This window comes from Bos indicus x Bos taurus, chromosome 2, assembly GCF_003369695.1.
Source record: "Bos indicus x Bos taurus breed Angus x Brahman F1 hybrid chromosome 2, Bos_hybrid_MaternalHap_v2.0, whole genome shotgun sequence".
NCBI classification, from domain to species: domain Eukaryota; kingdom Metazoa; phylum Chordata; class Mammalia; order Artiodactyla; family Bovidae; genus Bos; species Bos indicus x Bos taurus.
This window is the reverse complement of record NC_040077.1, coordinates 43335431-43357906: the sequence shown is the minus strand read 5'-3', so window position 1 is coordinate 43357906 and position 22476 is coordinate 43335431. Positions and strand designations below refer to the sequence as shown.

The following is a 22476-nucleotide window of genomic DNA, read 5'->3' as shown; positions in this document are numbered from 1 at the left end:
TAAATAAAAGAATTACACCAGTGTTTATAAGCTTGAACTTGACTAAATTTCAGAAAATGGAAAAATTAAAATCAGTACCGGACACCTAATTCATAGTTTTTTTTAAGAGCATGCTGATTTAATCAATTGCCAGTTGGCTTGCTAAACTGGGAGGAAATGCATGTGAAGGCCAGCTTAACTGTTACGGTGAAAACCACAACTTTGTCCTACTTCACAGATATAAGATAGCCAACTATGTTTATTTTATAACGTCACATTATCAAGTTCATTTCTAAGCTGATTTTAAGCTTTAGAACGCTGAAAATTTACCCAATTAACTGAGATGAGGGCTGGTCTTATAAAAGACAGCGTCGGTACCCGGGGACATTTCACTCCTAACAAATATATTATTTCCTAATAGAATCTCTAACACAGCTAAAATAACTTATGCAAAAAAATACCCCCCCCCCAAAGACTAAGCTCTGTTATTTACGAACACTAAACGTAAACAACTAATTTAGGCACCTTAATGCGCTTTTTATAAGACAACTCCTTTCTTTACGTGTGTCCATTGTTCCAGGTCGTAAAACCAGGTAGTTATCTGCTGACAATTCTCCCAGCGATCCCCCCGCTGCGAACACCACTACTATTAGTTAAGATTCTGGCAGACTCTGTTAACAAAGTCTACGGAAAAAGTCTCCGTCTCCGCCTCCCCCTCCCTGCTTAACCCAGCCTACCTCTCCAAAACGCTCACCCCGCCCAGGGCCCAGCACCTCCACCGCGCATCTGCCTAGGCCGAACCTACTGAAAACTTCCAGGGTCCCACTTCCTTTCCTTTGTGCATCCCCGCTCTCCATTTCTCTCCCTCGGAACAAATCCCAGCATCTCGAGCTCTTCCTTCGTCCACTCTGATCTTCTTCTCCTTTTGGAGAATGCTTCCTGTCTCTCTGATTCCGTTTTTCATTGTGCCGCTTTCCCCCTGCCCCACCGCTCCCTTACCGAGGGCCGTCTCCTCAGGAAGCCGTCAGCAGAGACCCAAGAGCTGGAGCAGAGGCTTGAGCCGGACAATCTCCGCTCCCCGTCCCCGAGACCCCGCGAGGGAGGATGGTTCTCCATTTCACTCACCATGAGGCCTCCACGCTCGGCTCCCGTCCCCGGCCTCATCGTCGGGCTCAGACTGCTCCGCCGGCGGCCACTGCCGCTACACATACCAACAAGAAGCGATCTGAGTGGCTGGCGCCCACTGGGGCCAAAGGTTAAAGGCTGCCCTGCGCTATGGGGCGGGATCAGCGGGGCCAGTAGGCTGACAGGCTTCCCTGCTGTCCAATCAGACTGCGTTTCCGACTCTCAGCTCTTCGGCGATTCGCCCCCAGCCTCAGCCTAACTCAGCGTCGACAGTATGGAGTTGGGGGAGGGGGACGGAAGAAGTTTCTGCGCGGATTCCCCTGCAGGGAAGACTCCAACTTTCCCCGGGGAAGGGAAGACAACGGTGTCCCAGCTTCTCGAACTTAGACTGCCACACCCCGTAGGGAGTGGACCAGTGGAGGCCTGCCACCTTCAACCTCTGCCCCCCTTCCGAATCACCTATGCCCCACAAACCTGAGGCCGCCAGAGGTGGGATGGGATGGGGGTGGGGTAAGCAGCCTCTAGCGTTAGCGGTGACCAGAGCCAGTAGCTTGCACGCGGGACTACAGGCGGAGGAAGGGGGCGGGGCAAGCTAGAGGAGGGGTCGCCCGGAGCCGGTTCGAGCTCCTTACGCACCAGCTGGCCGGCGCGCGCCAGGGTGGGGCGGGGGTGGAGACCTGCCCCGCGGCGTAGAGGGAAGTTGTGGTAGGGACGGGAAGAACAATGTGAAAGGGAAGGCGGTATTGGGCCTAAGGGAGATGAAGGCGCCAGGCGCTGAGCTTCCGTTACTGAGGGAAGCCGGGGGAGAGTGCTGGTGTAGAGAAGATAGGAGAAAGCAAACAGGTTCGGGAATGTGTGTTGGCGGGCGCTAGGACCGGGCGTAGAGGAGGTGCGGCTTTGGGACTGCGAAGGCACGCGCTAGTTTAGAGGTGACGTGAAGGTGGCGGAGGTTTTTGGCGGAGAGACTAAACGCTGCACGGGGAGGAAACTCGGCTCCCTTGGGCCTCGGCTCGCCTTCCCTCGTACTGCTTGCGGGTAGTGCTCTGGTCCAGGGGCGCTCAGCCTCTCATCGGCCCCACGGCACCAGCACGCACCCTTACGCACCCCTGCGCGCCTGGGCCTAGTGGTGGAGGCCGCAGTGGGCCTGGCTGCTCATTGGCTACTGCGACCGCGGGGCGGGGTAGGTGGGCGACGTTGGACCTCCGAGGGCCTGAGTGTCTTTCCCGCCATGTCGTTTGTGGAGAGCGGGAGACGTTCGGCCCCTCTGCGCCGCCGGCCCGGCACCCCTGTCCCGTTCGCTCGACCTGCGTATTCCGTTTTCAGTCAGGGAGATAGCTGGGGTGAGGGCGAAGTCGAAGAGGAGGAGGGATGCGACCAAGTGGCCCGTGATTTGCGGGCGGAGTTCTCGGCCGGGTCGTCATCGAAACTCAGAAAGGACCCGGTACTCCAGCCAGATGGGGACGGATCTCCGGTTCTGCCCGATAAACGCAATGGCATTTTCTCGGCGGATGCGGGTGGTAAAGCCCTGGCTCGGCGCTGGCCGGTCCAAGTCCTCTCAATTCTCTGTTCTCTGCTGTTCGCCATCCTTCTTGCCTGCCTGCTCGCCATCACCTACCTGATCGTAAAAGGTACAGAAGGAAGCCCGGGCCTTGAAAGTCTATCCAGAGTTTACTTCAGTTGAGCCTGGATATGGTCCTTGCCTTCATCGCCCTCTCCCCCATAGAAGTTGCAAGCTTGGTAGCTGGTTTCATCCATACGCCTCATCCGCACCTTTCTTTGGTCTTCCCCTTTGTCTTGTCTTAAAAGTAGAAGACTTTGGTCGGTGATCAGGAGGCCCATTTTTAGAAAGGGTCTTGATAGGTTGGTAGTCTTGAAGAAATAATGGAATCAGTGAACACTTGGGGATAAAATATTGGTAAAATCAAGCAGAATGCAAAACAACTATCCTTAAAGGAAGGCGGTGAAAAGGGTAATTTTAAAAAGCTATACAAGTTCAAAGACTTAAATCTGCAAATGGTTAGAGGTGTACAATCCACCTGTTCTGTACACATTGAATTCCTGAAGAACAAGGATTTCCATTGCACAGCCCAAAATGTGTATTTAGGTAAAATAGTCCCTCTTGGATTTTTTACTAGGTTTGCAACCCAGTGTATTGGTGAAATTCTGTTGCAAAGCAAGATAGTCTGTTCTTTGTCTGATTAATGGTTTTACATTTCGTGTCTGAAGTTGAAATACTGGCCAGGTTGAAATAGAAATAATGCCTTGATCGGTTTTCCAGAACGCATACAAATGTATTATGTGTTTGGATATTTTACCGTGTGAAGAATCAGACCTGAGTTGAAACCTCAGTTCTAACTGTGATTTTGGCTAAGTTATTGGGAAAAAAAACTACCTAAGTTTGTTATATGAAAAGCACCCAACACGTAACTCGAGTATTAGTTTTACTAGACTAAGTAGAATTAAATCTATTTAATTATAGTTTTTATTTTCCCTCTTTGCTTCAGGCCCCTCATGAGCTGTTCATGGCATCTAACACCTTTCCATGCTTGATTTTCATACAGAAGACAGATTGGCATGTTAATGTGAGAGTTTGACCTCTTCATACAATGGTACAGGGTGTAAATTGTCAATGTTAAATATTTGGGTGCCAATGTTTCATTCCTCTACCACTCCCCTCCCCCATTTTTTCAAAGCAGTTCAGTTTTGTCTTGTAGATAGTTATTTCTGTTTTACTCAGATTGCCTTTGTTCATAAAGTCATAAAACTTGGTAAGTAGAAGTGCATTGCAGAAGACCTTAAACTGTGCTTATTTTGGAGAATACAGAATTGAACTCAATAACTAGTAATTTGCCTTGTATAAAATGTCTTGGGAATAAAAATCCCCATTTTACATACATAGCAGTTGATCAAAAAGACATCTTATTTGCTTCCTGAAGGTCACTCAGCTAGTAAATGGAATCCAGGTTTGAACCCAGTTGTTTCCGGCTCCAGAGCAGTTTCCAGAACTCCAGGTCTTTCTAGCCTTTGCGCTTCTGTTCAAGTTATAAAATCTCTTTTTGTATTTACAGAGTTACATGCTGAAAATTTGAAGAATGAAGATGATGTAAACACTGGACTGTTAGGTATGAACCTTACTGTCACTTGATTTTTGAGCTTACTTTTGTTTTTTATGTTTTAATGATATACAGGTTTGGATAAAATACTTAATATATCCCCTGTGTGGTGATGTTTCACTGTTCTTCATTTGTATATGTATGTGGTATATTATCTTTTTATATATATGTTTGTTTGTATGCCAGACACACTAGGAATATGTTTTGAACACAACTGTATGTAACAGACCCAGAGAATACTTGACATTTTTTAGTTACCTTTTGGAAAAGCTTTTCTACACTTCTTCCCAGGAAGTAAACAAACAAACATTTCCCCACAGACTTAACAAAGATAACATCTTAAGCAGGCTGCAGAAGTTTAAGTTCAAATCTCCTTATAAGCAACTTGGTTTTTTAAAAAATATGAAAAGCATTGGGTATACTTAACACAAGCTAGTTATGACCAGGAAAAAGACCTGAGTTCTATAGAATGTCAGTAGAATGCTAGTTTACAGATTTGTAGTAAAAGATTCAGTTGTTATTTAATCTTTATTTTTCTCTGCCAAAATAATTGTGAAGAGTTCAGAATTTTACCTGTCTGGCATATTTTACTCCTGTTTGCTATAATATATTTGGCTGATCACTCTGAATTGGGGATGAGGGTATGGGAAATGATTGAGAGCCTATCCCACTTGTTATTCCCTCCCCCAATCTTAGCTAACCTATTTAAATGACCTCTTCAAGGCTAATGTCCTCATGATTAGGACAACAGAATCCACCTGATTTTGCAGAAAGGGAAGCTTTTATCTTCAAATTATGAACAGATTAGTTTGCTGGCTGTCCCATGAAAACTTGTCTGTGCTTGTCTTAACTTCTGGCATGAGAAAACAAGTCCTTTTCAGTTACTCATTTTGTTAGTGTGCCTCTGTGTGTTACACTGTTGATCTCTAAAATCAACAGTGATCATAAGGCTTTTCATAGCATTTATTGATCTGTCAACTCTTGACTGAAAAGGAACAATATATAAGCCTAAATGCCTGTTAAGAAACTTAGTTTCCAAAGGAGCTGAGACACTGCTATGCTCATGCTTGTTTCTGTGAAAGAAATGTTCATGGGGAGCCCTATTTATAGTTTTTTTAAAAAGGTTCATGATGAGCATTGTATCAGTGTTGGGAGTTGATTGATCCTAATGGCTAACAGGATTAGGCTATTACAGTGTTCATCTTAACTAGTGAGGTAGTCCCACCGAGGAGATGTGATTAACGGCTGGCCTTGGAACTCATCTCCCCAAATCTTCCCTGGGTGGCATTGGAATTACACTGCAGAGTTCGTAGGGCTTTCCTTTTATAATTGTCCTGTAAGCCTATTTGTCAGATAAATTAATAAAATAAAACTTGAGGTCATTTAGTTGAAAATCACATTCCAGCCATTCCTCCTTGAAGTTATTTTTTGGCCAAATTGATTGCACTAATCATATATAACATTGAACTGTTTCATTTTCCACATTTGCTTTTCTGTCAGCATTTTCCCAAATTTTATCACGTTTCGCAGTTAGTCCTATTTCCAATTTTTGCATTTTTTCCCCTAGTTTTATAACTAGGAAAGTATCAGAAAGAATGATAAATGATCTTCTATTTGAGGCAAACCTGAAATAAGTGCATTAATAGAAGGAATTGCCCTTAGCAGACACTCCTTAATCTGAGACTGTTGTTATCAAATGTAGTGCCAGTACTTTTACAAACACTGTAAATAGTACTATACAGAAATTGTAATCAGATTTTTGTGGAGTTCCTTCAGTGTCTAAAAAGGTTTTAAATTTGGTCTTTGGTTCCTATGACATCTATTAGTTAGTAGTTACCTTTAAGTCCCTTTTATGGCTAGGAGCGGATTTTCCTAGCATCTTGCAGTGTCAAGGGCTATTTATTTTTTAGCTGCCCATTAACTGCTCGTTTTATGCTTGAGATGTTTCCAGGCTTCTACACATTTTCCAGAGAAGAGATGACTGACAAAGATGAAGCCTGCTCATTTAAAGAATTGATAATTGATTTCTTTTCTTCTGCAGAGTGATAAGTGAGACTTTGTACGATCATAATTGAATGACAGAACATTAGAAATATGGTAAAAATTTCCAAGGGAAAGGATGTGTTGGGAAATGACCCATTCTGTTAGAAAAGTGCAAGTTGGTAGCAAAGGACTCAGTTTCTTCCTCACAGTGAAAGCTGATTGAAACCATAAACTTTAGCTTTTTAGTGGGTGTATAATATGAACCTTATAATTTGAGCCCACAGTCTGTTAAGGAAATAATACAGTACTTTCTGTAGCTGGGTAGGGTAACTCTAATATTTCATTTAAAAATTTACAAATATGTTATCCTTTTCTGCAGCAGAGTCTGTAAAATTTTGTATATTGCTGATAACAGTAAAAGAACCAAGGCAAAAAAGAGAAAAACAAAAAGCCCTAAAACACTGGAAGGATACAACCAAACTGTTAGTTTATCTGAATTTTGAAATTATAGTTTTTTTTTTTTAATTTCTGTTGTTTGTAATGAATGACTGTAACTCCTAATGAGAAAAACTTTGGTTAAAAAAGCACAAGTATAAGTTTAAGAAAGTGTGAAAACCATGTTCAACAATTAACAACAGTACTGAACTTTTACAGTACGCCAAAAACGTGTTATTTCACCTGATAGTCCCAACTATCCTGTATCCATAAATATAAAATACTCCTTCTAAATCAAAACTCAAGACAGTGTATATTAGAATTTTTATGCCATCAGATAGCCTAGGCATGGTAGCAAGGCAAAAACAATACAGGTCATTATCCGGAATTATCAGTGTGCAGCTGAATTATTAGTCATTAAATCATTACAGGTCTCCTCTTAACACGTAAAAGTAATGAGAACCAGACATTAGGAGCTCTGTTTCTCAAGAAATTGGTTTATTATTGTTAGTGTGGTACTACCTGGCCCAGCTGATGGAAAGGATGTTTCTTAGGCTAATGAAGTCAGAAAAACTTGTTGAAGCATTTTGCTGGGCTTCACCTAGTCTAGAGTTTCTGTTCAGTAAGTATAAGGTAGAGCCCAGAAATTTACATTCCTCATAGGTTTCTAAGTGATGCTCATGCTGCTAGTTAACAAGAATCACTAGTCTAGTAGTTTTTATTCCTCAGTTATAGCAACAGCAAACAAACAAACAAAAAAAACTCTGAAGATTTTCTTACTCTGAATTTATGAAATTTCAGACCCTATCCTTAGTCTCCTGGATCAAAGTTAAAGTCACTTAATAGGCTGCACTCTCAGTATCCTCTCAGGGTCTGTTGGACCCAGTCTTCATTTTTAAATTTTCTTGAGCAGTTCTTTTTGTAAGAATTATTTCATGTCGTTTATTCTTACTTACAGGACCTTCCACAGAATAAAGAGAAAATTGAGATTTTTTTTTTTGATAGAATAAAGCTTATTTGATCTTGAAATTACCTTATTGGTGCATTGGCCCCTTTTATATACCTAAGATACATTATAAGATTTTAATGATCTTATTTTCCTGTATCTGGAAACACTTTGTTTTGTATTATATTAGGAATCATTTAATATTACTCATCAGTTATTCTCAACTATGCTAAAAAGAATAAAATAATTTTGATAAAATATTCCAGAGCAGAGGTCAGCGAACTGTGGCCCTCAGGCCAAACCTGATCTGCTACCTGTTTTTGTAAATTGAATTTCATTGTAGCATACCTGTGCCCCATTGTTTTATATATTGATTATGGCTGCTTTCATGCTAAAACGTCAGAGTTGAGTAGTTGGAAAAGAGACCTGATGGCAAGCGAAGCTGAGGATATTTACCATCTGGTTGTTTTCGAGAAAACTATTGTATTCTCAACCAGGTGTCATTTAACAGAGAGGACGAAGGTAAAAACACAAACCGTCCCCTTTTGCTAAAATATGTAACGTTCTTTTTCATCTTTTATGAGTCTATGCCTACTAATTTATTTGATACTGTTTGTAAAGGGACAAATGCTAATGGCAGGTGATTGGAAAGGAATGGGGGGAAATCATTGGATTGAGCATTCAAATTGTTTAAAAATCTAAAAATGAAGATGTTTTACAGATTATGGAGCTAAGTTGGCTAAGTAATATTCCACTGTATACATGTACCATAGCTTCTTTATGCATTCATCTGTCAATGGACATCTAGGTTGCTTCCAAAAAACGTGGAACACTTAATAAATTTGCATGTCATCCTTGCACAGGGGCCATGCTAATCTCTGGATTGTTCCAGTTTTAGTATATGTGCTGCCAAAGTGAGCACTCACTATATTCTTCTGCTTTTGTGTATATTTGAGATTGTTTATAATAAAAAAGTTTTTTTTAATTTTCCCTTGTGAATATGATGATTTAACATGCTTGGAAAACTACAAATGTTACTTAACTCAGGTTTCATCAGTTTTAGGCAGAATATTCCCTTCCACTCCTTAACCTTTTAATAGGAAAGGGAGTGGAATTCCTACAAGCTGAGGGGCAGATTGACAGAATAGTTGAGTGGAGACTTGTCAGTGCAGCTGCTGTATTCCAACTGTGTGTTCAGGTCAGATGGTACTGGTAGGGGAGGAAAAATCCCTTTCCTCTGCTCCTGTACTTGAAAATTGAAGACCCACGGCTGTTCAGCTTTTTGATAAAGTTGCACACATTTGAAAAGTGAAAGTGAAGTCGCTCAGTCGTGTCGGACTCTTTGTGACCCCATGGACTGTAGCCTATCAGGCTTCTTCGTCCATGGGATTTTCCAGGCAAGAGTGCTGGAGTGGATTGCAATTGCCTTCTCCAGGGGATCTTCCCGACACAAGAATTGAACCTGGGTCTCCCGCATTACAGACGCTTTACCGTCTCAGCCACGAAGGAAGCCCTGCACACATTTGCTTATCATTAAAATTGTTGATTAGTTTTATGCATGAGTCCATCAAAGCTTTTATTAGTAGCCAGCTGGTTATAGTGTTTACAGCTTATAAAACTACCTGTTAATTTTGATTTTTAATTTCATAACTTAGTTATATGAGTTACAGTCTCATGAAAAAAATTTCAGGGCACCACCGCGTGGGGTACAGATGCGCTCGGAGGATGGAGCCGGGGGCCCCGGTGTGGCCGTTGCTACACGGGGTCCGAGCGGGAGGGAGAAACCATCATCCGCAGAAAGCCAGCTCCGCCGGGAGTCTCCGCGGCGGGAGGCCGAAGCGCCGCTGGCCTCCTCTTCCAGCTGTGGGAGCGGCGCAGGCAAACCTCGCGAGGAAAAGAGGACGGTCTTGAGCAAAGTGGTCATCCGGCGGCTTCCGTCCAGCCTCACCAAGGAGCAGCTGGAACAGCAGCTGCACCCGCTGCCTGCACACGATTACTTCGAGTTCTTTACTGCTGATGTCAGTCTTTATCCTCATCTCTACTCAAGAGCATACATTAACTTTAGAAATCCAGATGACATCCTTCTTTTTAGAGATCGTTTTGATGGATATATCTTCATTGATAATAAAGGGCTAGAATATCCTGCAGTGGTAGAATTTGCTCCATTCCAGAAGATAGCCAAAAAGAAGCTAAAGAAAAAAGATGCCAAAACCGGAAGCATTGAAGATTACCCAGAGTATAAGAAATTTTTAGAAACTTACTGTGTGGAGGAGGAGAAAACTAGTGTCAGTCCTGAAACTCTTCTGGGAGACATAGAGGCAAAGACACGAGAACTTATTGCTAGAAGAACCACACCTCTCTTGGAATATATTAAGAACAGAAAATTAGAGAAGCAGCGAATTCGAGAAGAAAAATGAGAGGAGCGGAGGAGGAGGGAGCTGGAAAAGAAGCGCCTACGGGAAGAAGAGAAGCAGAGGCGAAGCCGAGGCGGCGGGAGGAGGAGAAGTGCAGGAGGAAAGCAGCAGAAAAACAGAAGAAAACGGCGGAGAAGGAAGTAAGGATGAAGCTTCTCAAAAAACCAGAAAAGGGAGAGGAGCCGAGCACTGAGAAACCAAAAGAAAGAGCGGAGGAGACTGACCCTGGAGACGGGAAGTGGGAGCCCTGTCCCAGTGCGGTGGTCCTGAAGCCCAAGCCCCCAGAGGGCTCGCTGGAGGAGCTCCGGGAGAGGTCACAATATGACAGTGATAAAGAGCAAAGGGATAAGGAGAGAAGATCCCGAGAAAAAGAACTTGAAGCACAGCAATGCCACTTGGATGACAGCAGGAAACACAGAGCCCACCATGAGCTGGAAAAATGTTCGGGAAGAAATGGAGAAGAGCTGGCACGGGGGAAGGGGTCGGCCGCAGACGGAGGGAGAAGAGGGAGCCAGGATAGGGGCTGCCCTGTGGAAGCAGCAGAGAGGCTGGGAAAGGAGAAGAGTGAAGACTAGCCGGCACCCAGAAAGGAGCGCACGGGAAACAAGGACCGGCCAGGCTTGCAGCTGTACCAGCCCAGAGCTCGCATCCGAGCCTGTGACTGTGATGGAAGACACCCTGAGGAGGGCCGCGACGGGAGGAGGGGTGAGGCGGAAGACTCAACGGTGGCTTTAGCTGAGAAGAGCGAAGAGGCGGTGTGGGGCGACAAGCATGTTGGTGACGTGGGTGGGGGCTCCCCACCTCAACGCTCTGTGGATTCGAGAGGGCGTTCCTTCCGGAAGTTATGAATTAAATTAGCCTGGGATAAAACCTGCACACTGAATTTACTAATGAAGAAATGAGAAAGCAGAACTATAAAGGTGGCATAGAAATACAAGAAACCATTCTTAAGTAATCTTTTAAAACTTTGAACAGTTACAGATTTTACCATTTCTGTTATAAACTGGTATATATAATTTAACCAGAACCAAAAGAAAACTAGTATTGTGTGAATTCTGAAGCCCTTTCAACATGTTGTAGGAATAACGTGGACTTTGAGTTTTACACATTCGTAAGCAAATGGTCTGTATCTTGTGCCTTTGTTGGTTTTCTGTGGGAAGTGAGCAGCTCTCATTCCTTGTAACTCCTGTAATTCAGTCATTCATGTACCTCCTTTCATAAGGATTCACTAAGGCTGTGGTGCTGTTGTACCTCTGATAGGAACTCTAACTCTGTATAAAGCCCCAAATTGTTGCCCTTTTAACAATATGGCCACAGAATTAACAAAAACAGTTCCAGTCTTTTGATGGGGTGCTCATGGTTTATAACATAAATGGCATTATTTTGAGAGAGGGATAACTTAGGTATGGCATTGGGTTTTTTCTTTTTGCAGCCTAAGGCAGTTGTAAAATAACTTAATGTAGCTTTTTGCAACTGTGTATTCTATAGTATTTTTTCTTTTGGTGAAATTTTAAATGTTAATGTTTTTGGCACTGTGCTTTGTACCATTAAATAAAAATTTTAGTTGCTATGAAAAAAAAAATTTCATTAAAACAAAGGTTACCATTAATCTATTTATGTATTTTCAGGTCTTTTTCTATTTGTTTATATGTGTATAAAAGTATAATAACAAGATATGTGGTTTTATAACAGCTGTAGAAAAAATAATTGTAATCATGCATATGCTGCAGCTTCGTTAAAATATCTTGGAGCTCATTATGTATCAGTAAACATAGTTCTACCTCATTCTTTTTTTTATTACTGCATTATATTTCATAGTATTTTAGTTTACTAAAACATTTCAAACGTCAAAAGCTCTAAAACAGGACTTGGAATTTATCAATATGTGGTCACATCTCATCCTATTGTTTGTTTATGACAGGAATACATCTTAGAAGAATGTAACTGATAGCTTAACATTTTTTAATAAGATACCTTTCCCAGTATGGGAACATGGAAGATTTTTGTTTGTTTTTCTGTTTGTTTCTGCTTACATCTCTGATTTCATAAAACTTCTGAAAGTCATCTCATCTCTATAAACCTGAAATTGCTAAATAATATTGAAATGTTTACAACATATAATAATCTTTCTTCGCTGGAAGCTTTTTTAGAGAAACATAGAGCTGCCATCATTTCCTAGAAAGGAAAATAACTACACTTTGAAATAAAAATCATATATTTGAAAAACGATCTCCTCAATTAGATAAATCAATATAAAACTCCAGTAAAGGGATTAGAATAGGAATTTCCCACCTACTCTCATATTTGCTTTAGGTGAAACCATTGAGTCCAGGGGGTTACAGTGGATGAAAGAGATTTTCCATCATATCAACTGATGAAAATTAACTATAGAGAAGAAACAAGGATGTGTGTATTTAAAGACCTGTATCCTTTGACATAGCAGTTGTTCAGAAATTTGTTACAGATATCTTTGTATAACTGTATAAGAATGTTACTTGTGGCTTTGTTTTTAATAGTGAAAAGTGCAATAATAAAAATATGCAGTGGAATTGTGGCTGTGTGTACTGGATATGGAAGGTCTCCGAAAATGTTGTGTGAAAAAATTCAGGACAGTTTTTCTAGTGAGAATCCCATTTGTGGAAAATAAACTGAGAAAATACATACATGGCATACGTTTGTATATAACTGGCTCATTCTTGTACATAGCTATCTACATTACCTATAATTTTTAATAAAAGATGAACAATAAACTGATTGCTTTTAGAAACAGAGTTGGTAAATTGGAGAAGGAAGACTGACTTAATTTTCATGCACCTTTTAAAAATCATGTTAACTTGGTAAAATGGGTTTATAAAACATAAGTTATCAAATTTTTAGCTTCAAGATTTTTGTTAAAAAATATAGTTATGAACTGCCAACTTTTGTGGCTTTTCTGCTTGTCCATACATGAATTGAGTAATTTCAGAAGCATACACACACTTATAGACCACAGTGTTGCAATGTACTACAGTATTGCAATGTATTGTTTTAGCCCTATCGTTGTGATGTGACTTTTATCAGGGATGTAACTGTTGATCAGTTCAAAGTGAATGTAAAATAACTAAAATGCCCAAAATGAGGCAGGCACTTAGATCATAGAATAGTAGTTATTCTAAAGACTCAAGAATATTTTTGTATTAAATCCTGTAAGTGTTCTGTTAAACCACCTGAGTAAAAAAGCCTGATGGGCTTTAGGGAGCCTCACATTTTGTTATTGTTAGTTATTTTGTGTTTTTCTCACTTTTTTAGATATTTAGAGTTTCCCATCATTCCACCACAGTCCCCATACAGTCTCTGAGTTGGCAGGAAGGTTGCCCTCAGTCTTTACTCAGGTTCTCTCTGCTCAGTCCCACGGGGTACGGTTCTAGGGTTTGACTGTGCCAGGATATTGGGTTGGGAATACGATCTAGTCCTCAAGACATTTGTTCAAATGAGTTACTGCTGAAACATTTTACATTCTGTTCAGGATGGCCTTTCAGATGTAGCACCTTCCAAGCCACATGACCGTGTGCTATTTCTATGCCCCACTTAAGGCAGAGGCATCTGCAAACTTGGCTCTGGCCCTGTCTGCCAAGATTCTGTATATAGCTCCAATTCTTCTTTGGTGTGTGTGGCTTCTTGATGGCTCCACCAGGAAGCCTCAGCAACACTACCACCTCTCCATACACACAAATGCAGCCACACACACACCACTTCTCAAAACCAGGACTCTTTCTCATCTGTAGATAAAGCCCTCACTGTCTCCCTGTTCTACACATTTTTTTCTGTACCCTTGATATCCAGGATATTTTGTCTTTACCCTCCTCCTTCTTACATCTGTCCTACTAGTTCCCTTAATTTTGCAACATAAAAACCAAAGAGGCATAGGGCTGTTTCTCCTTTCTTTGCCACATCCTTCTGGGGCAGTTAACAGAAGGTTCGTTATCTTTTGAAAACGGGGTAAGGGAAGGGGGACTATCAGGATAAAAAAATTAGGTTCATCTTTCAAAAATACTTTGCCACAGATTTGTTTATTACTTCATTGCTCTGAGTTTCAGTAACTCAGTCTGATACTGAGTTTTAGTTTACAGACAGTCCAGTACACATATTTCTTTGCTACTTATTGTTAAAATAAAGCTATATTTGGTTGTGCATTTTGTGCAGCCAGGGAATTTGGTAATTCATAAGTCAGCCTCTGTTGTAGTCTTCTCAGCCTTTCTTCTGTGTATTCCTGAGACCTGGGATACACTCATTGGTAATGGTGGCTTTGTAAACTGTACGAAGGAGGCAATTTGAATGTGTGTCTTCAATCCTTCAAATTAATTTCTTCTCTCTCTTAGTCACTCTATTTATTTCCCACATTGTTCCATATCTTAACTCTTTCCTCTTACAGCTCGTTGTAGTACTGTTCTTCTTGACTTGGTATCTCTTGTAAATTGCAGTTACAGTGTAAATGAAAATCTAGGATCCCAGCCCATTTATAAATTGGAAAGTAACATTTCTTCATGTACCGAGCAAAGTTAAGGAATCAGATTAGGTTTGTAATGTTGGTAGGAAAGTTATAAAGAGTAGACACTCTAATAAAATTAATTCATATGTCAAAAGTTCATGGTATGGAAAGAAAGGGATCAGTTCAGTTCAGTCGCTCAGTCGTCTCCCAACTCTGTGACCTCGTGAATCGCAGCATGCCAGGCCTCCCTGTCCATCACCAACTCCCAGAGTTCACTCAAACTCATGTCCATCGAGTCGGTGATACCATCCAGCCATCTCATCCTCTGTCGTCCCCTTCTCCTGCCCCCAATCCCTCCCAGCATCAGAGTCTTTTCCAATGAGTCAACTCTTTGCATGAAGTGCACAAAGTATTGGAGTTTCAGCTTCAGCATCAGTCCTTCCAATGAACACCCAGGACTGATCTCCTATAGGATGGACTGGTTGGATTTCCTTGCAGCCCAAGGGACTCTCAAGAGTCTTCTCCCAACACCACAGTTCAAAAGCATCAATTCTTTGGCACTCAGCTTTCTTCACAGTCCAAATCTCCCATCCATACATGACCACAGGAAAAACCATAGCCTTGACTAGATGGACCATTGTTGGCAAAGTAATGTCTCTGCTTTTCAATATGCTATCTAGGTTGGTCATAACTTTCCTTCCAAGGAGTAAGCGTCTTTAAATTTCATGGCTGCAGTCACCATCTGCAGTGATTTTGGAGCCCCCCAAAATAAAGTCTGACACTGTTTCCCCATCTATTTCCCATGAAGTGATGGGACCAGATGCCATGATCTTAGTTTTCTGAATGTTAAGCTTTAAGCCAACTTTTTCACTCTTCCTCCTTCACTTTCTGCCATAAGGGTGGTGTCATCTGCGTATCTGAAGTTATTGAGATTTCTCCCGGCAACCTTGATTCCAGCTTGTGCTTCTTCCAGCCCAGCGTTTCTCATGATGTACTCTGCATATACATTAAATAAGCAGGGTGGCAGTATACAGCCTTGACGTACTCCTTTTCCTATTTGGAACCAGTTTGTTGTTCCATGTCCAGTTCTAACTGTTGCTTCCTGACCTGCATATAGGTTTCTCAAGGATCACTTAGTACTAAGTAATAAAAAGTAGCAAGCTGTGATCACAGAGTTAAATAAAAAATGTCAGGACATTTTAACAGTGAAGTGTTTTGACATTTTCCCCACAGTTTCAGTTGTATAAAACTGAAGATAAAAGCTTTAGGTTGAATTTGTATTCTTTTCCACATAGTAAATTATAATTGAATTAAAATATTCATTGATATGACTTCCTAGTTGTGCTTTAATATTTTACACTTCCACAAAAGATTTTCTTCAAGGCTCATATCTCTTTTATCACTTAAATATAATTTAAAAGATTAGAAATATGTATGATCTTCTGAACATGATCTGAGTTAATTTAATTGCTTTGGTGTTAATAATTCAAGTTTTCTCCTGTTTGCCCATTAAGGATTCTGGAGTCTACTTATAATATCCCTAACTGCTGGATTCTCCTGCTGCAGCTTTTCTTGGACAGTGACTTACTTTGATTCTTTTGAACCAGGAATGTTTCCTCCTACTCCTCTTTCACCTGCCAGGTTCAAGTAAGTATTCCTGTTTCTTTTTTTTTCCAACCCATTCCAGCTCTGTTGAACATACTAAAATAGAAGCAAGAGGCTGCTTATTTTTGAAATAATATGTTGAGGTCCCAATCTTCATAAAGTACAACTTGACTCGGTCTTTAGATAAGTGGAGAAGAATATTTTAAACTCTGCTGCTGCTGCTGCTGCTAAGTCGCTTCAATCGTGTCCGACTCTGTAGTGTGCGACCCCATAGACAGCAGCCCACCAGGCTCCCCTGTCCCTGGGATTCTCGAGGCAAGAATACTGGAATGGGTTGCCATTTCCTTCTCCAATGCATGAAAGTGGAAAGTGAAAGTGAAGTCGCTCAGTCGTGTCCGACTCTGCGATCCCATGGACTGCAGCCCACCAGGTCCTCTGTCCATGGGATTTTCCAGGCAAGAGTACTGGAGTGGGATGCTATCGCCTTCTCCGATTTTAAACTCTATACTTAGATAATGCAGAGGTGTTTTTAAAAATTTTAAACTCTATATGTAGATAATGCAGAGGTGTTTTTAAAAATTCAAAATATAATCTAAGATGTATGAAACTTTGACAGCTATTAATCCTTTGGGGATGAAATTTCATTTGAAACAGTTCTGAAGGCTGAATTAAAAATTCATGCTTGGATAGGTTAGACTTATAATAATTGGATTGAAATTTTCCTCAGATTTAAACTCTGTAATAATTAGCAAGCATTTATGGCATACCCCCCCAATTTATATATCTAAACAATATTAGATTTGTTTTATAGTGGAACATTAAATTTCTTTGGTCTGTATTTTCTGTTTCAAAGAGTTCCAGAAAATTTGGTAATCAGTATTCTAATCTAGTTTATGTTAGGAAGACTTGGGTTTTAAATACAATTTTCCAAATGAGAGCATCTAAGATCTCTAGTTTATCCTACAAACTAAGGTTGGAAGAAGTGGGAGAAGAGTAGAAAATAAGTTCTATTAATGATACATGTTATCAAGAGTATTATACTTGGTACTGTTGTTACTACCAGTTCCTGCCCACCCCAGGGACAACTCATGAAATCTGTTTGAGGCACTCTGTAAATAAGTTTAATACTAATGATAGTTACTAATAATCATTGTTATTAATGATCTTTGTTATTTTTAAATTCATTTTTATGTCTTATAAATATATCTTTAAAAATTTTGACTTCACTTTAAATGAAATGGGTAAGTTTATTTAAGACATCTTAATAAATCCCTATCTATATATGTAACATAAATCACATACTTGCCAATATATTTTGTGTATGTGTTTTGAGTGGATAATGATTAATAATATAAACTAAGTTATATGTAAAGGTGCAGTGCCCTCACATAATTTACATGGGTGACATTCAGTTCAAAAGTTAATTTTGCTAAGTATTCAATTCAGAGTTACTTTCTATTGCTGCTCATTGACATCAACCAGTTAACTTTAATGAGGGTGTGAGTCTAATATAGATGATACAATAAGTCACACAAAAAAGACCTTAATTTTATTTTTTTTTCTTTTACTTATTTATGTCTCACTTCTCCCCTGAATTCTAGTCCTGTATTTCCAGGTATTTAGTAGATTTTGCCACCTGGAGTCAGAAAGCACCTGGCACTTAGAATTGTTAAAACTTTCAGTCTAAGACATAAGTATCCACCTACTTATCAAGGGCCTGAAACCCCTTTTCACTCTATTTAGTTCTTCAGCAAGCCTACTCATTCTTGCCTTTTGAGGTGTTATTGGAAAACTTTGTCCTAGCACCCACGGTGTTTTTGCCCCATTTAAAGTCTTGGCTGGGGCACTTGACTCCTTGGAGTCCCCTGCTCCCAGGCTCTCACTCTGATTTGTCCTGTGTGTTACAGCCTTTATAAAAAACAGATCTTAGTCACAGTTCCCTTGTTTAAAAGTTAGTGGCTTTCTCAGTTCTTTCAAAAGCAAGTCTGACTCCCAAGTATAGCCTAACAGGCCTTCCCCAAGTGACCCTGCTCTACTTTTCCAACTTTATCTTCAGCTTTTTCTCCAGTGCTCCCTCTCTCGTAGCCATTACCAAATTACCCTGACATTCTCTAAACAAACTGTGAACTTTTGGCTTTGCTCTTGCTGTTCTTTCTTCCTGGAATATTTTCCCTCTCAGCTTCACTTCCACTATCACCAGAATTCCTGTGACTCATATGTTAGAAGCTTTTAGAGTTAGAAAAAAGCATTTCAGTGTTGCTTTAAGGATCTGGAATTCTAAGGACATTTAACTAATTTCCTAAAATTTATCTTTGCATTTTTTATTAGACTAGAACCAGTAGTGATGGACCTCAGTTTTCAATGTCTTTATTAGTCATTCAAATATGAGATAGTGTCAGATCAGAGACTTACATATTGATAAGTAGAAGTTCATTTTACATAGGTGTATGTCTTAGTTGCTCATTCGTGTCTGACTCTTTGTGATCCCATGGACTGGAGTCCCCCAGGTTCCTCTGTCCATGGAATTTTTCCGGGCAAGAATACTGGAGTGGATTGCCATTCCCTTCTTCAGAAGATCTTTCCAAACCAGGGATTGAACCCTGGTCTCCTGCATTGCAGGCAAATTCTTTATTGTCTGAAAGTGAAAGTGAAGTCGCTCAGTCGTGTCTGACTCTTTTCGACCCCATGGACAGTAACCTACCAGGCTCCACAGTCCATGGGATTCTTCAGGCAAGAATACTGGAGTGAGCTGCCATTTTCTTCCCCAGGGGATCTTCCCAACCCAGGGATCGAACCTGGGTCTCCTGCATTACAGACAGATGCTTTACCGTCTGAGCCACTAGGGAAGCCCTCTGAGCCACTAGGGAAGCCTGAGTCACCCAAAATTGGGAAGTCCAATTTTATATATGATAAATCAGCTATTAGCTCAAAAGCAAGTCTGACTCCCAAGAATAGCCTAACAGGCCTTCCCCAAGTGACCCTGCTCTACTTTTCCAACTTTATCTTCAGCTTTATCTTGAGTCAAACTGTAATTTTAATTGATCCATATATACTAAATAGAAGTACAGTCCAAAAAAACATAATAAACACAGTGGCATTTGATCACAGATTAACGGAAACCACAGACCCAAAAAGGGTATATAACATAGTGATAATTGATAGTTGTTTCATAGTGAAAACCCTGCCCTCTGGTGTTTGAAGCAAATAATGCAATTACTTCAGAACTGGCAGAATATAAGTACATTCTCTTTGTCACCAGCAGAGTGAGTGCTTGTACAGGGAAACAGCTCTGCCTTTTGAGAAAGTTAAAATCTTCAGACTTTAATTTTCTGAGAAATCAAATTGATGCATTTTATTATTTTTCAACATCACACTTTTATAGAAATATGTTTATAACAGGTTATGTATATTTTATTTAAAATAAACTGATGTTAATATAAATGTTTCCTCTGATTACATAAAGTACAGGTTCTTTGTTAAAAATTCAAAAGACAAAAAGAAAAATAATGGAAAAACTCTTCTTAGAGAAAATGACTGACAACATTTTAATGTGTTATCTTTCCATTCTAAGCATTTTTTAAAAGTTAAAATTGGGATCATAGTATAGATATTTGTATATAGTATAGACATTTTTAATTTAAATTTTGTTACAACATTTTCTATTCAATATTTTTTTGAGATTTCAATGTTTTAAATATATTTTAAAGACCAATCATCCTATATATCTATTTTTTAAGGAAAATCTAATATAAATGATAGCTAGATTCTAAGATAATTTATTAAACAGAGGTCTCCTTAACTAATTAAAAAGTAAAGGCACGATAATTGAGACATAAAGAGAATTTTCTCTTTTTTTTTTTAAGATTATTATTAAAAATATTCCATATTTCTAAGTCCATCATGAGTATCAAGGGTCAAGAGAATAAAATAATCACGTCTAATTGGTTTGTTTTTTACAAAAGCAGTCATTTGTTCTCCTTTGCAGATTTAAACCCAAGGGCATTTTTTTAAACTAATTAGTAGAGTGGGGAAAAAAACTTTAGAAGCCCATATTTACTATGGCTATCAATTAGTTGTACTTCCTTAGAAACATAAAGTCCTTGAGGGGAGAAAATAATAATCTTTATTGTTATAATAGTAAATTTTAGATGAGACGTTCAGTGAAATCACAGATTGGATCAATAATTAATTAGAGGAGTTGAGATAAGAAATAAAACCTTTGTACTCATAAAAATTTTTTTACATTTACACTTTGATGTTTGTTAGATATTATCTTAGTTCAGGCTGCTATAAGAAAGTACCATGAGCTGGGCTTATGCACGTGCATGTTTTAGTCATTCAGTCATGTCCGACTCTGTGCAACCCGATGGACTGTAGCCCGTCAGGTTCCTCTGTCCATGGAATTCATCAGGCAAGAATACTGGAGTGGAATGTCATGCCCTTCTCCAGAGGATCTTCCTGACCCAGGGATCAAACCTGGGTCTCCTGCGTTGCAGGCAGATTCTTTACCATCTAAGCCACCTAGGAAATCTCATGAACAACAAAAATTTATTTCCCACAGTTCTGGAGACTGTAATTCTAAGATCAGGGTGCCAGCATGGTCAGTTTCTGGTGAGGTCCATCTTCTGGGTTGCAGAGGACATCCTTCTCATTGTATCCTCACAGGGCAGAGAACAGAGAGGATGCAAGCTTTATTGTGACTCTTATAAGAGCACTTATCCCACATCGCATTCATGAAGGCTTAACTCTCATGACTCCTATCCAATCCTAATTATCTCCAAAGGCCCCTCTTGGAATTCTCCAGGCCAGAATACTAGAGTGAGTAGCTGTTACTTCTTCAGGGGATCTTCCCAACCCCAGGATTGAACCCAGGTCTCGGAAAGACCTTTAGGAAGTAAGATGGTTAAAGAACTTTGCACGGTGTATTTTTAGTCAGCTACTTAATGGGCTTCAAAGGCTTTTTCTTTTAGCCACTCACTGAGGCATGCAAGATCTTAGTTTCCCAACCAGGGCTCAGACCCATGCCCCCTGCAATGAAAGTACAGAGTCTTAACCACTGGACTTTCAGGGAAAACCCCCAGAGGCATATTTTTAAGAAAGATGGTTGTCAGGCTGACTTTGCAAACTTACTGGGTTAGAAGGTGTACTGCATTGTCAAATATATAAACTTCTTGATTAGGAAGCAGTCACTTTCTTTCAGTAAAAAATATTTTGGTCAATTGTACTTTTAAATTATTTTCTTAGTTTCTGAAAAATCTGTTAAAGAGCTAGAGGCAGAGGCAGTAACTTTAGATTCCCTGGGGTGTCTATTTAGGCATTGCCCACTTCTCCCTACTTTATAATTCATTATCCTATTCTTCTATCCTATTTAATCAACATCTTTAGTTCACTATTCATTGGGTTTTTCCTATGCACTCATTGGGTTTTGTTAGTAATTTCCAAGCAGGCAAATTTAACAGTAAGTCACTTCAGTCGTGTCTGACTCTGTGCAACCCCATAGACGGCAGCCTACCAGGCTCCCCCATCCCTGGGATTCTCCAGGCAAGAATACTGGAGTGGGCTGCCATTTTCTCCTCCAATGCATGCATGCATTCTAAGTCACTTCAGTCTTGCCCAACTCTGTAGTTAATATTTCACATAATGGTAATCTGCTTTAATTATAGTTTTCAGGAGTTAATGCATTTAAGTATATGACCACCCATGTAAAAATACTACAGTCAGAAAGAAAATCCAAAGCCTAAAAGAATCCTGGGGTTCTTTCCAGGCTGAGCTGGTGGCAGCACGAGAACTTATTTAAGTCCTCCTGAATGGGGAGGAAGATAGGTATGGATAGCAGATGTGTACTTGAGCTGTTAAAAAGTACAACTTTTTAACAAATATTCTAGTATTTCTGTGGATGTCTTAGACCTTCATATTAAAGGTTTTTGGAGAACTTAGTCTCTTCTAAGTCACTCATAGGGGTTATCATTAGTCTAGGTCCTCCATTTTTTTTTAACAGATAAAGACACTGAGTCCCAAGGAATATTAGTGCCTTGCACAAAGCCAAATAATTTGCATGTGGCATAGCTGGCCCCTAACTATGCTTATTGTTTTTGTTTGCCCATCTCGAATCAATGGAGAATTTCACTGATTGAAGCAGTGTCATTTTATTGACAATTAAAGGCACTTACTGTGAGTCTTGGCTCTGTGGCACTTTTGCCCATGCAATATTGCCAAATCCAGTTAAAGTCTGTTCTTATTAATAAAATCTCACTTGTTCTCTCCTTCACTGTTTTCTCTCAGTGACCAGAGTGCTCCACTTCAAAATGATTTCTCCCACATTTCACATTCAGTTCAGTTCAGTCTCTCAGTTGTGTCCGACTCTTCGCTACCCCATGAATCGCAGCACGCCAGGCCTCTCTGTCCATC

The 22476-nt window shown here is 40.1% G+C and overlaps 2 protein-coding genes, 2 non-coding genes and 1 pseudogene across 18 annotated transcripts in view; 2 read left to right on the top strand and 3 right to left on the bottom strand.

Moving 5' to 3' along the window:
- PRPF40A (pre-mRNA processing factor 40 homolog A) overlaps positions 1-1599 on the bottom strand; it is a 61320-nt gene extending 59721 nt beyond the window's left edge. For 5 of the 14 annotated variants that reach the window (XM_027560589.1, XM_027560612.1, XM_027560616.1 and 2 more), the window contains exon 1: positions 979-1098. In XM_027560589.1, the coding sequence (XP_027416390.1) occupies positions 979-1095 (117 nt within the window). In that variant the 5' untranslated portion in view covers positions 1096-1098. Of the gene's footprint in view, positions 1-978 lie in introns of all 14 variants that reach the window. The other 9 variants (XM_027560638.1, XM_027560635.1, XM_027560642.1 and 6 more) reach the window with 3 other exon arrangements.
- A 37-nt stretch (positions 1600-1636) lies between these two features.
- Positions 1637-22476, top strand: part of ARL6IP6 (ADP ribosylation factor like GTPase 6 interacting protein 6) — a 41907-nt gene continuing 21067 nt past the window's right edge. The window contains exons 1-3 of the mRNA XM_027560654.1: positions 1637-2732; positions 4173-4226; positions 15978-16110. Of these exons, the coding sequence (XP_027416455.1) occupies positions 2333-2732; positions 4173-4226; positions 15978-16110 (587 nt within the window). The 5' untranslated portion in view covers positions 1637-2332. The remainder of the gene's footprint in view (positions 2733-4172; positions 4227-15977; positions 16111-22476) is intronic.
- On the top strand, positions 4212-12656 carry LOC113904011 (annotated as a pseudogene). Its single transcript, XR_003514371.1, has 2 exons — positions 4212-4226; positions 9272-12656. The product of XR_003514371.1 is annotated as a regulator of nonsense transcripts 3A pseudogene (transcript).
- LOC113882029 lies at positions 8400-8503 on the bottom strand. Its single transcript, XR_003508260.1, has one exon. It is a non-coding gene; the product is annotated as a U6 spliceosomal RNA (small nuclear RNA).
- Positions 18843-18914, bottom strand: TRNAY-GUA. The gene has a single exon. It is a non-coding gene; the product is annotated as a tRNA-Tyr (tRNA).